The sequence below is a fragment of the Camarhynchus parvulus genome, chromosome 7 (assembly GCF_901933205.1).
Source record: "Camarhynchus parvulus chromosome 7, STF_HiC, whole genome shotgun sequence".
NCBI classification, from domain to species: Eukaryota; Metazoa; Chordata; class Aves; order Passeriformes; family Thraupidae; genus Camarhynchus; species Camarhynchus parvulus.
Window position 1 is genome coordinate 21,077,681 of NC_044577.1, and position 12,211 is coordinate 21,089,891.

At 37.8% G+C, this 12,211-nt stretch overlaps 1 protein-coding gene across 1 annotated transcript in view; it reads right to left on the minus strand.

The window, feature by feature from the left end:
• SLC4A10 (solute carrier family 4 member 10) overlaps positions 1-12,211 on the minus strand; it is a 146,745-nt gene that overhangs the window by 17,009 nt on the left and 117,525 nt on the right. Inside the window, 4 exon segments of the mRNA XM_030952747.1 lie at positions 1,793-1,954; positions 2,473-2,586; positions 2,841-3,002; positions 5,604-5,709. Of these exon segments, the coding sequence (XP_030808607.1) occupies positions 1,793-1,954; positions 2,473-2,586; positions 2,841-3,002; positions 5,604-5,709 (544 nt within the window).

A 12,211-nucleotide genomic window follows, 5' to 3' on the forward strand; every position in this document is an offset into this window, starting at 1 on the left:
ATAGCTGAACCATAGCTGAGTAGGATATTTCACTGCAATTTTAGCAAATATCCAGGACATCCTCACAGCTGCAAGCAGCAGCTGAGGCTATTTTCTTTTAAAAAGTCAGGTAGTTAGCCATCTCCACAAAACTTTGCAATATGGCAACAAATCCAGTGTCATGGTCTGATGAAACAGCGATGTTCATGCAAACAATGTGAATATGTTGAACCATAATTTTGCCTGTAAACCCATGCAAATGCCTTTTGACATAAAAAAAGTAACTAAACTAAACTTGGAAGGGTTTGCTACAGAGACTGCCAAAAGCTGAAATGTGCACTATCCAGAATTTGCTATGGGAAGTATAAAAAAAGAGAGGAAAATGAGTTGGAAGCAAACAAATCATTTCTTTATGAAGACAACTTTTACTTCTAAAATGGGAAGCGTCTGGGTTTATGAAAATGTAAGCCACATATCAAAATGAAAATGCCATCTTATTTGCTTACATTATTTAAAAAGGGGGAAAAGTAAAGAAAATGAAGAGAATCAACTCTAGCAACCTTCCCTCACTCCCCAAAAGTGCTTATGAGTCTTATCTCCAAGACACATCTTGACAAACTCAGAGATGTGTCAAACACAGATATTAGTTACAGGCACAATGCACTCAAAGAAAGAGTTTAATTCTAAATCCTAACAGAGACACCTTTTTTTACCTTCTGACACATTTATGAGGAATGTATCTGCTAATGCATACAGAATCCGAGAGCATTTCCTCACATTCATACATGATCTGAGGAACCTGACATATGGGAAGAAAAGGAAGCATAGCAACAGGTGATGCTACACCAGACCCCAGCAAAACTAAAACGCAGCAAGACAAGGGGGCAGCCAGGAGGACCATCTGACTCCCAGATGCCAGTGCTGAAAAAACACATTCCAAAGCTTGGCAGCAAATTCCTGCATCTGTCAAGTTAACCACATGCAATGCTATGGATTGACATGAAGAGCCAGGCTGACAAAGAGGGCAAAAAAAGAACATATCAAATGTCACAATCATCCAAGAAGAGGCAATGCAAAGTGAAGGTTGCAAATGCATTTGCTAAAGCAACTTGGGATTGGATTGCTGCTTATTAAAAGTATGTCAAAAAAAAGCCTAAGCTTGCTGCATATACATGTACAGAAACCTGCTGCTAGATTTTGCCCAACAGTTTTTCAGAGGGGTGATGTCCCTTTTTCTCTCTCCATCTGTAGGCAACTAAAGTGTTAGAGAACAGAGCAGGAAGTTGTCCTATGTTGTTTTAAGAACCCATTGTGCCTCTAAGGCTCAGTTTTATTCTTCTCCCTTCTTTAATGTAGGAAGGGCATTAAAAAAAAAGGATGAGTAGAACCACAGAGAAGGACTAAGAGAGGGAAAAAAATCTTATATTACAAAATAACCCCTGAGTAGTTTCTAAAAATCCATCCAGTAGAACAACACTGTCAATACCTGAAGAGGCCATTAAGATTGTGGTATTTAGAAAGACTATTAACTTGAAGGGGTTTTTTAGTGAATGAATCCTTCTACTAAAGCACAGAAGGCAGCACTTTCTTAACTCAGAATCTGTATTCCAAATAACATTCATAAAGTCTTCTGTAAGGCAGTGGATCACTGACACAGGGCACAGGTACCACACAGACCAACAAAGAAAAAAGCATAAAAATTTAAAGGGGTTCTATATAATATATAACAAACTAGCATACTAAAGTAGATGGATGCACATTACATAATCTGAAGCAGAAAACAACAGTGAAAGTATAAATTTTGACTGAATACCTTTAGTTTGTGCTCTTTTCTATTGATAATGACAGCTGTGATCTGCTGGTCCATAAAGATAAGGATCGTACAAAGCAGGGCTGGGATTACAGCAGCTATCACCGTCCACCAAGGATTAGGCCCCAAAGGAGTAATAAACCAGCCACGATCATCTCTGGTGGGCTACAAAAACAGTCATGCATGGCCAGTCAGAACTGTAAGGATTATTCACAATTCAATTTCACAAGAATACATACAAAACTTATTAAGATATTACTTCCTTTAAAACCAACCTATATAGAGAACTAAAAAACAAGCTAGACTTCCTCTGATGCCAAGCCAAGAAATTACATATAATAAAATATATAATAAAATCATCTGGATTATTACAGACTTGGTTGCACTTGATATAGTAAACCCAAAATTTGAAGAAAGCCACAGAACATTACAGTTTAGAATTTGAGTGATTTGAGCCCCGGTAATTTCTACAGAGGAAATAAACATTAAGAAGCATGAAACAGCCTGATGGGAGAGGTTCACTTACATGATCCATAAATTAGAGAGGTTGCATAATTCCTTGTGAACACAAAAATTTTAAAATACAATTGCTACTCGCTGATGATGATAATAAACAATTATAAACCCACCATAGTAGATTACTTTACAAAATGATAAAGCAGTGCAATTTATCAACAACTTACCTTAAAAGCATTTGGAACCTGAAGTTTTGGTGATGGAATTCCAAGGGCATAGTCAATTAAAACCATGGACAAAATAGTGAGAAAGACAGCAAAGTCGCTGACAACAGAGCGTACCTATGATTATTGACAGAAATGACAATTTTAACTAAAACATTCAGCTATGACTCAAGATTTTTCTTCACTGTTTTAGTACAGCTTACAGTTTCAGCTTACAGCTAAAACAATGCTTATTCTGATACAAATTTCTAACAGAGGAAAGATGCCCTGTCTACTTCACCAGCAGTTAAGTGAATTTGCAATGCAAATAGAATTCATACTTGGACATGATTAATAACAACGTTGGAACTGAAATAAATAATGGCACACACCTTTGTTGGGAAGTACCGGCTGGTTTTGAACTGCTTCAGAGTGGATGAGAGAGTTACTGTGGAGAAGAACAAGATGACAGACCAGAAGAGGACGTCTGGAACGTAAGGGCCATGATGACCACAGGCTCGCCCAACAAACTCGCCATGAAACTTTTTACATTCCTACCAGGGAGAGAAAAATAGTGTTGTTCTAAAAATTATCCATGCTTACACTAACATTTTCTTTCTAATTTCTTTCCTAATTTGTACTACTAGAAATAGTAAAACAATTTCTAGATATTTATTCTTTTAAAACTTAAAACTCACTACGTTTGTATCTAGTCTGCATGGAAAATTCCCAAAGGAATCTCTTTTTTTAGCCATATTAAAAGATGAAGTCGCTAAGACATATCATAAATAAAGTCATTAACATAAAAACAGGGTTTCTTCAAACTCAGCAAGTACACTGATTTATTTTCTGTGTACAAATACAGATTTACACTTACTAACACTCTCCAAGTGTGGAAAGCAAAGTTCAAAAGGCACAAAGAGAAAGTCTGCTCCTGGTGCATTCTCAAGAACTGCTTTTTTGTTTTCACTTCACAGCCCCAGCAATTGAAGAAAAAGCTATTTAGGACGCATAGCATTGGCCTAAAAGCAGCCCAATACATTTAATACCACACGGGGGCAGCACATCCTGCAAATTGTCTTTCTCTTACAACAAGAGCTGATAAAATGCCTGAAAACCCTAAACCTTTAACATCAATTATATTTAATATAATTTATTATCAATATGCAGATACAGTAGAAAGCATTTCCAGTACTTCTCCACTACTACCCTTAGTCATCTAAAATCATAAAGAGTAGCTCTAGAAATGTGAGCTACCAGCTCTGGACTCACAATCCTTTCCTTCTCCTTCCCAATCCCTCCACACTTATTAAGAAAAATTAAATGCAGCCCCCATGAAATCAGGGGTTCCAGGAAGAAACATCCTGCCAGATCAGGATCTTTTTGTATTAAATCAAGTGTGTCACTGGCTCATCACACTCACTGCACAATTATCCTGATATGGGAAACTTTGTCTTTGAAAAAAGATTGTCTTGGGAAAAACCACAATTGCTATTTGATGACTGTGAGACAAAGGAGCACAAGGTTTTTTATACTGCTACAACAGTAAACTTGGGATGAAGTTCATCATATGCCTCTTGAAGAGGATTTTGTCACCATCAAAATCCTCTTCACACTTGTCCAAAATCCTTTTATAATACTTGGTCCAAGATCCTTTGCTCACACTTGGTTTGTCTTGAAAGCAAAAAATAATCATTGGGTTTTAAGAGAGAATGAGAATCCAGATCTTCAGAAACTTGAAACATTTCAACTAGATAGAAGAAGATATGAGCAGTAAAAGAGACATAATGGGGTGAGTCTGACCAAATATTTACAGACAGCAACGTCTAATCTCTACAGCAGAAGTTTCTTGATGATGCTTGCAAGAAACAAAGACAAAAGTACAAAAAAAATCAGTTATTTCTTTGACAACTACAGGGAGTCATGGGAAAAGTTGGTCAGTTATACTGCTACCTATGTAAACTCAAGTTTTGGTAATAAGCTTTCACAGAAGTTTTTAAGGGTTTTATATAATGCAGCCAGTCTTTTACATTTATAGTTAAAACAAAATCTGTTATTTTAAATCTCCTCAGCTGCAAATGTACTCTGAAAAACACTGTCAGAGATCTGAGAAAGTGAGAGGAGGAGTCTGCTCCTGCACAGATGCTCTTAGAGTGTGCTGCAATTTTGAGAATATTCATTCTGGACTGCTGGAATCCCTCAGGCCAGCAGTTCTCAACTTTCTTTCTGCTGTTGCCACACCAACAGAGTTGAGGAGCAGTCCCTGCTCAGAGGAAGGCATGGAAGCAAGACAGAGCAGCCATGGAAGACAGCTCTTACTTAAAACGAGTTCTTCTGCGTTCCTGCCTTTGGAAAAAAAAAAAAAAGAACAGTATCTTCTGGAGACAGTCCACTGGATTGGCTTTTAAGTGTTCAATTTGATTATGCCTATGATTTGGTTAATTCAGTTATCTCTTCAGTCTGGTGTCTTTTGCACTCAATTCTCTTTGACTGTGTAATGAAATGATCCCTGTGCGAGAAAAAGTGGTGGCCCAATCTCAACACAACATTTTAATCAAGCTGTAAATGTCACTTTGAAAAAGGCAAACTTGAATTATAAAATCCTTTAAACATAGAAAAGTGTACTGTTAAGAAACTTGTTACAGATTCATGCAAGCCTCACTAAACGGCAGCTTTATCCCCTTCCTCCCCTGGGAAAAGAAATTACAGAACTTAGTGAGAAAAAAGTGGCCATTGAAGAGAAAATTTCTCCCCATCCTCTTTTTTATAGCCTGAACTACTGCAAGAGTGTTTTAGGGAAAATAAATGCTTCTGATTCTTTCTACACAAGGGAACTTGGGTTTTGCCATCTGGCAGAATTTAGGACAAATTCATTGTCATTTGACATGTTTGACTTAATCTCAGCCAAGCTCTTGTGCTAGTGTGTCAAGAAGGTTCCAAAGCAGGGCATAAAATGCACACACTTGCTGCAAAAAGCTTACAAAATGAGATAACACTATAAAGTTCATGTTAATTTTTGTTAAGTATCTTTTATTATTTATTTGAACAAATATGAGCAGGAAAATTGGTATTTTTTAAAATATTTTTGTTGCAGTAAGATGGACAGAATTATTTATGCCTATGCCTTTATTTATTAAGTTCCAAAATTTACTTACTGACACAGTCAGGTTCCCCCATGGCACATCAGATGCAGATATATTGTAATCCTGCCAGTATTGTAACGTTTTATTGCTAGGATGCTCTGGTTCCACACAATTGCATCTGAAAAGAAATATATTTTTCCTTAATAATGAAATATATATCAGATATTAGTCTAAATTATCAATTTTAAGATACATTGAAATTATGCTCTACATTGGCAGATAATTTTAGTTCAAATTAGTTCAGTAAATGCATGCTTTGAAGCAGTTTGTAGTTCAGTAGCCAGTGCTATTACTGGAGTATCATTTGCTGTGAGGTGCATATGCATATATAGTACGTAACGTGACATATTCCAACCACTGATCACATTAAGTTTTACCACCTGTTTTCTTCCTTGTCTATGGATACTTCTGAGCACAGTTCGTAATACTGAGAATATGCTGGCCCTGTTCCACCCTCTTACACCTAACATTTCTCTACATGGACATTAGATGCTATGTACAGCTCCAGGCTGATCCATTTCCCAAATAACAAACTCTCTGTGTCCTCTTTCTTTCCTAGATGGAAACGTGCCTTTGCATGCAAAATTGCCCAACTACCCAGTCAACTGTCGGGGCTCTGAATGTCAGGATCACCAGCACCAAAAGCTCTCTGAACTCTGTGTCCCTTGTTTCTCTTTTCCCCACAGCTGCTGTAAAAGCACACTTTTCATTCTAAATTGTGTATTTTAACACGCAAAATGTGACGAGGCAGTGTAGGAGGACAATAAGTAATTTAAAAATAAGTAATTTAAAATCAAAATGAAATCTTTAAAGCCTCTGAAGCAACTGTGGGAGGTTTTGTCTTTGACAAAGCCTTCAAAACATCCAGGATACTCTGTAGGATCCAAGATGTCAAGTGTGCTTTGCAATACGCTTTAAATTAATTCTACTTTAATAATCTATAGCACCATTGAGTCTGCTAGTATTTTAATGTGCTTATGATGACTTTAAATAAATTTTGTACTCTCTGATAAAGTTTTCAGGAGTAGCAGGGGACAAGATAACATCTGACTATCGCGTGCAGAGCCACTGAACATAAATTGCATTACAGCTGTAGCAGAATATCAGTTTATTCACTTACCTATGCTATTTTCTATGTGACTGTTTATCTTTCCACAAAATGACAATACTCATCTAGATTTGTATGATTTTCTATATATTAAATTCTACCATCTACACCATGAGGACACAACACTGACATTCTATTTCAATTACAATACTATACATGTGACAACAGCTGCATTTAATACATAGAGAAGAAAAGATGCAGGTTGTCTTTGTGCAATTTCTTGCTTTTATTTTAAATGCAGCTATTTCCAAAAGAAAGAGAAAACCCCCACAGCCCATGAACAAAAAGGAAAGGAAAAAAAAAGAAAAAAAAAGCAACTGCATTCAGAGAAGTAGAGGGCCTGAGCCAAAAGTCCTTGACTGGATCTTTCAAACATATTTAATATGCTTTGGATCAGGCCCTAAGTGCAGAATGAATGCGTGTTGAATGCGTAGTTCAAGGTATTACAGGATGGGTTAAATGAAGCACATCACTACCAGTGAGCTACAGGAGCAGAATAAAGCCAACAAACAGTATGGCTACATCATGTATTGCAGGGGAGTATTGGATGTTCATGCAACAGTACAGAGGTGGCTGTGTGAGGTTACTGCTGTTTTCTGGGAGCACAGGAGCTCCCTGGCCCTGGTGTCCATCGCCGATCGCAGGCTGGCCGGACGCCGGGCCAGGGTTTGATTACAGCAGGCCAGGGTGCAGGGGCTGCTCACTCAGTCACTTCCTCACTAGAAGGGGAGACTGTGCCTGTCGTCAGCACTACATGGTACAGCTACACTTGCTGCAAACTGCAAAATTACATTTAAAGGTTAGAGGAGCCAAAATTTCTATTTCCTCAGAAATGTGACACTTGAAGCTATACTTTAATACAGCTCAGGTAAATCACCTTCAGATGAGATCACCTATTTATTTCTATAGCAATATCACTTTCCTCCTGCACAGCATTCCAGTCTGGTCTTTACCAAGTTTCACAGGCATTTAGCAATGGCCAACTGATCATCAGTAAATAAGGGACTTGTGCAAACTACACCCACACAGACCAAAATCGCCCTGCACAGTGCTTCTGTCACTGAATGGGGGCAGAGCTAGGCCCTAACTGTGGAGATCAGATCCTGTTTCTACTCAGAAGACCATTCAAACAACAACCTCAGTGTTTTGATATATACAACATTGCATTGCTTTCAATATTGTACGTGTTTTGGCAACACTGACATTTTCATGTGAGATTGTATCATGGTATTACTCTCTTCCAGCATCCCACTAATTGCTTAACATTATAGAACTGTGAGATAGTAAAACACTCCCTGTCCGTCCCAGAAAACACAAATGAAGGTACCATTCAGTGCCAAAACGTAAAAACATTATCTACCAAAATGTGTTGTTTCATAACAGATTTAATTGCTTCAATGATAACTATTTCCCAATGTAACTGACCTTCAACGATAATCTCACATTAATGAAATAATGCTTCCTACTTTAATATTTTTAGTATTTTAGTCTCTTTCATTGCCATTTTTACTTTGAGTAGTTTTGCCAGAAAATGCAAAATACGCTGAATAGTTAACACTAACACAACCTTCTATTTTCCTGATAAAATATTACTCAGAATGCTGGAATAAGCAAAAATTATTTCCTCTTGGGAGTTCAAATGCTCTTACATTCTTGTAAAGTTGTTTGAAGTGCTGAGCACTTGCCCACAACAAGGGATCTGTGGGGACTTTATGCTATTACCAAATGAGTAATAGACTATACAAACACCTGTATTTTCTAAGCAACATATTCATCTTTAAATACAGTACCAACTTAGCAATGTACTCTTGTGTCTTTGAGTGATAAGTCAGCAATCATCTCCTGGTACTAAAAGATTCAAAAGGATTCTTTTGATTCTCTTTCACGCTGGCTAGAATAAAGGCAGGGAACAATCTGACACCGGTTTTGGTAGCAAAAGCATAGGTGTCACTATGTGGGGGGGAAAATCTTTGCTGCCAATCTCAACACATCCATTTCATCACACCGATGACAGAAATAAATAATTTTTCATCTTTACCCTTTTGGATATGGCAAGACATTCTGACCTCTTGGTAGCAATTCAGATGTTTAGCATGGGTGACTGTGCACTCCATGGTGTCTGGGATATCCATGATGACTTGGCACATACGAGAGGATCTTCGTTGACTCATACCTTTGTTTTCAAAGCAGCTGGAGCCTGAGAGATCCAAAGTGGCACTAGATACCCAGCCACAGGCCCCTACCTGTATTTAAAATGTCTGTATTTTGCAGCTAGACAGATATCAATGGAGCTTGTTTTCTTTTAGGGTATTTAAAAATCTAATACAGCCTAATAGAAAGTGGATTATACTTCTGAGGTAGGTAAATAAACCATTTCAGACAAGATAGTCTTCAGACAACTTAGAACTGTTGTAAGATGAGAACTGACAAAATGAGAACGTAACAAAGAATAACCTGAACCTGCTAGCTAAAAACAATAACCAGAGCAAGGAGTCTTTATTGCCCATACACCTTCCAAAGCACTCAAGAAATCTCAGGCAAATCAGAATGGAGAACAAAGGTAGATTAGAAATAAAAAATGTTAGGACTGCATGACAGATGGGTATCCTCTGGAGCCTGTACCTCTCTTCCTTTTATAGGAGGATCAAAATTTCAGCTTAATCTTCAGCACCAATTCAACTGTAACATACAGGCAGTATAAGGTCACTCTCCACTTCCCTTCTTTGTCCCTCCCTAACTCCCCACAATTTCATAGCTGTTTTAGGTTTTGGTTCATAAGTCTCAATTTCGTTCACTTCATTAATGAGAGGCAGCCATCCTAACTTGCTGCATGCAACATCTACAACTTGTCCTGTTTTCAGAGAGCAGAGCTAGGATCCCACAAGAGCAACTTCAGGAAATCTCAGATAAATATCAGTGTTCTTTGTTCCACAAAAGGAATAGTTATTACTATCCTTAATAGCACCAAAAAGACTGTCTGTATTATCCCTCTTTCTCTGGACTATGGGAAAGGGAATATTAGTTAGCAAATTAAAAACCTATCACTATATACGTCAAGTTGGGGAATATTTTCCCCCTCCTTTTTAGATTAGCAATAAAATATAAATAACATGGCTGCTCAACAACTAAAAGGTTCTTTACTAAAACCACTTGCATCCTGACTAATTTTCTGTTAACTGAAAAACAAGAAACTTATTTCCTACATTTATTTTTTCAATTCAAATTAACCTCAGTCTAGTCTTTCCAATCCTTACAATATCCACCTCTTACTCCTGCTTCTTTAGATTGCTTCTTCACCATTTTCTTCTTATTACTCTGTCATGCATGCTCTGCTCCCCACACAGACTTTAATGTAGCATGGTGCCTGTCCAGCTTCAAAAAAGAGCCTCAGACAGTGTTTTTGTGAGTAAATACACCACACTTAAACGGTGCAGCTCCCTTTGAAAGCCCCAGGACCATTCATCCCACAGCAGTCACCATTTTTCAGTAGCAGGTTTTCAAGACTAGGAGGCACTATCAATGATTTTATAAAATTCAACAGGCACTGGTTTAGATCTCTTATTTTTCCAGAATTTACATATTGTATGCTCCACCTATTTATACTAGATAAGGATATGATCTATAAAAGATGCAACTGCAGCTTTTCCTGATTAGTCAATATACCATTTCCCCCTGCTAGAAGGGAAAAATGCCTTTCTGGCTCACTTAAGATAGCCTGAGAATGAGATTTGCTCTATATGAATATTTATAATACCTAAAAAACTGCAGGCAAGTATGACAAATAAGTTGCAAAATGTGCTTGTTTAAACAATATGTCTCACTGAATATCAGAGCACATATTTGGTAATATGAGTAGGAAGGTTTTCCCCTAGCACAGAGGATGCTCTGAGTGTGCTGTGCACTGATCACATAACAGAGGAAGATGACAGCATGAAATGGAAGATAACATCACTAGGTTTGTTTTTAAAGTAAGGTATAGGTATTCTTTATGTTGCATTTACAAGGCTGAAGTATATTAATAGCACTATGCTATGCATGTTTATGTCTCCTCCAAATACACCATTTTCGTGGGAATTATGGGCATTCACAGAATCCTTCTGTTTGTCTAACAACTTCTATGGGAAGAGGACAACAATAGTATCATAAAATAATATCTTCTCTGCTGTCTCATACCTACAATTCCTGCAGATCCCTGGCATTTTATTTACCATATATTCCTTCTTGTGCCAACCTTCATACCAACTAAATCAAAGGCTCAGTGGATAAAAGACTGGAAACAAAATAATTAATAGTGATGGAAAATGGACTTGTCAGTTAAGTTCTATTCTCAGTATCATGAAACCCTTTCACAGCACAGCTGTCATGGCAAGACAAGATTTTTTTCTTCATTTATTTATGAGCTCTGCCATCCTGAATTACAACCACTGTTATGTGGCCCATCTCTGACAGTCACGAACATCAGTAGGCATCCACAAATATTCTCTAAGGTTACAAGGCTGTATAAGTTTAGTTGGTTAAGCTCAGGAGGAAAACAGAAAAGCCTATGAAAGCACCTAAACAATGCACTCAGCAGTACAATAGTTTCACAGAGAGAGAAACAAATCTGAGAAGGGGAACTGATGTTAGCCCGAAGACATCTCAAAGAATCAGGGTCTTTTGGATAGCACATCAGGAGGAAAATAGTGTTTTTTGAAGGGGAAAGTCTAGAAAACAGATTTATAATCATACTGTAGCTTTGTTAACCTTGAAGGTTGGGTTTTATTAGCTATCTGCTGCAGTATGCAGTCCCTGCATTTGCAGCAGCACTATGGTGTGTGACTGCCATACACAGAAATTCCTGTGCAGAAAAGCAGTGCAACTCTGGGGATACTGACAATTCATCTGAAAGCTTTCACTGTGAAATACTTCTAGGATGTCACTTCACCCTACTTCCAAAGTTAAGAGTGCATATACTTGAGGAGAAGAGGTTCAGTATAATGCTGGTACAGAAATAATTACTGCAATACATTGCGGTGCTACATGGTCAGCTTGAGTTTCAACCGAGCAGGTGCAATGCATCAATACACATAAAGGTACCGTAAAAATCCACCCACAGATTTTATGTAAGCCTTCCTAGATTTTGAAGGCATTGTGTAGACCAGCTCCCAATTACAAACTGAATGCTGTGGGGAATTGCTTAGCAAGGAGATCCATTTCCAAAGTGGAGGCGACAAGTAGTAGGAAAGAACAAAACAAGGGGAGCACTCTCTGGGTTCAAATGAAGGAGAAAGGGACAAACAAGTCAGCTGAGTTGGGCAGGTACAGAGAAGTCTTGGAAAAAATAGAATAAAGAAAAATAAATCCTGGATTCCAAGGGTTGTCAAGAAGCAAAAGGAAACCAGCAGTTAAACTCAGTGATGGCACTTGCATGGTTCTGGGAAGAAGAGGGATATTCTTAGGGAAGGACACACAGTATATGGCACAGTTACTTAACTGTAGGAAAAAAGAACTATAAAGAAGGGAAACAGAAAAT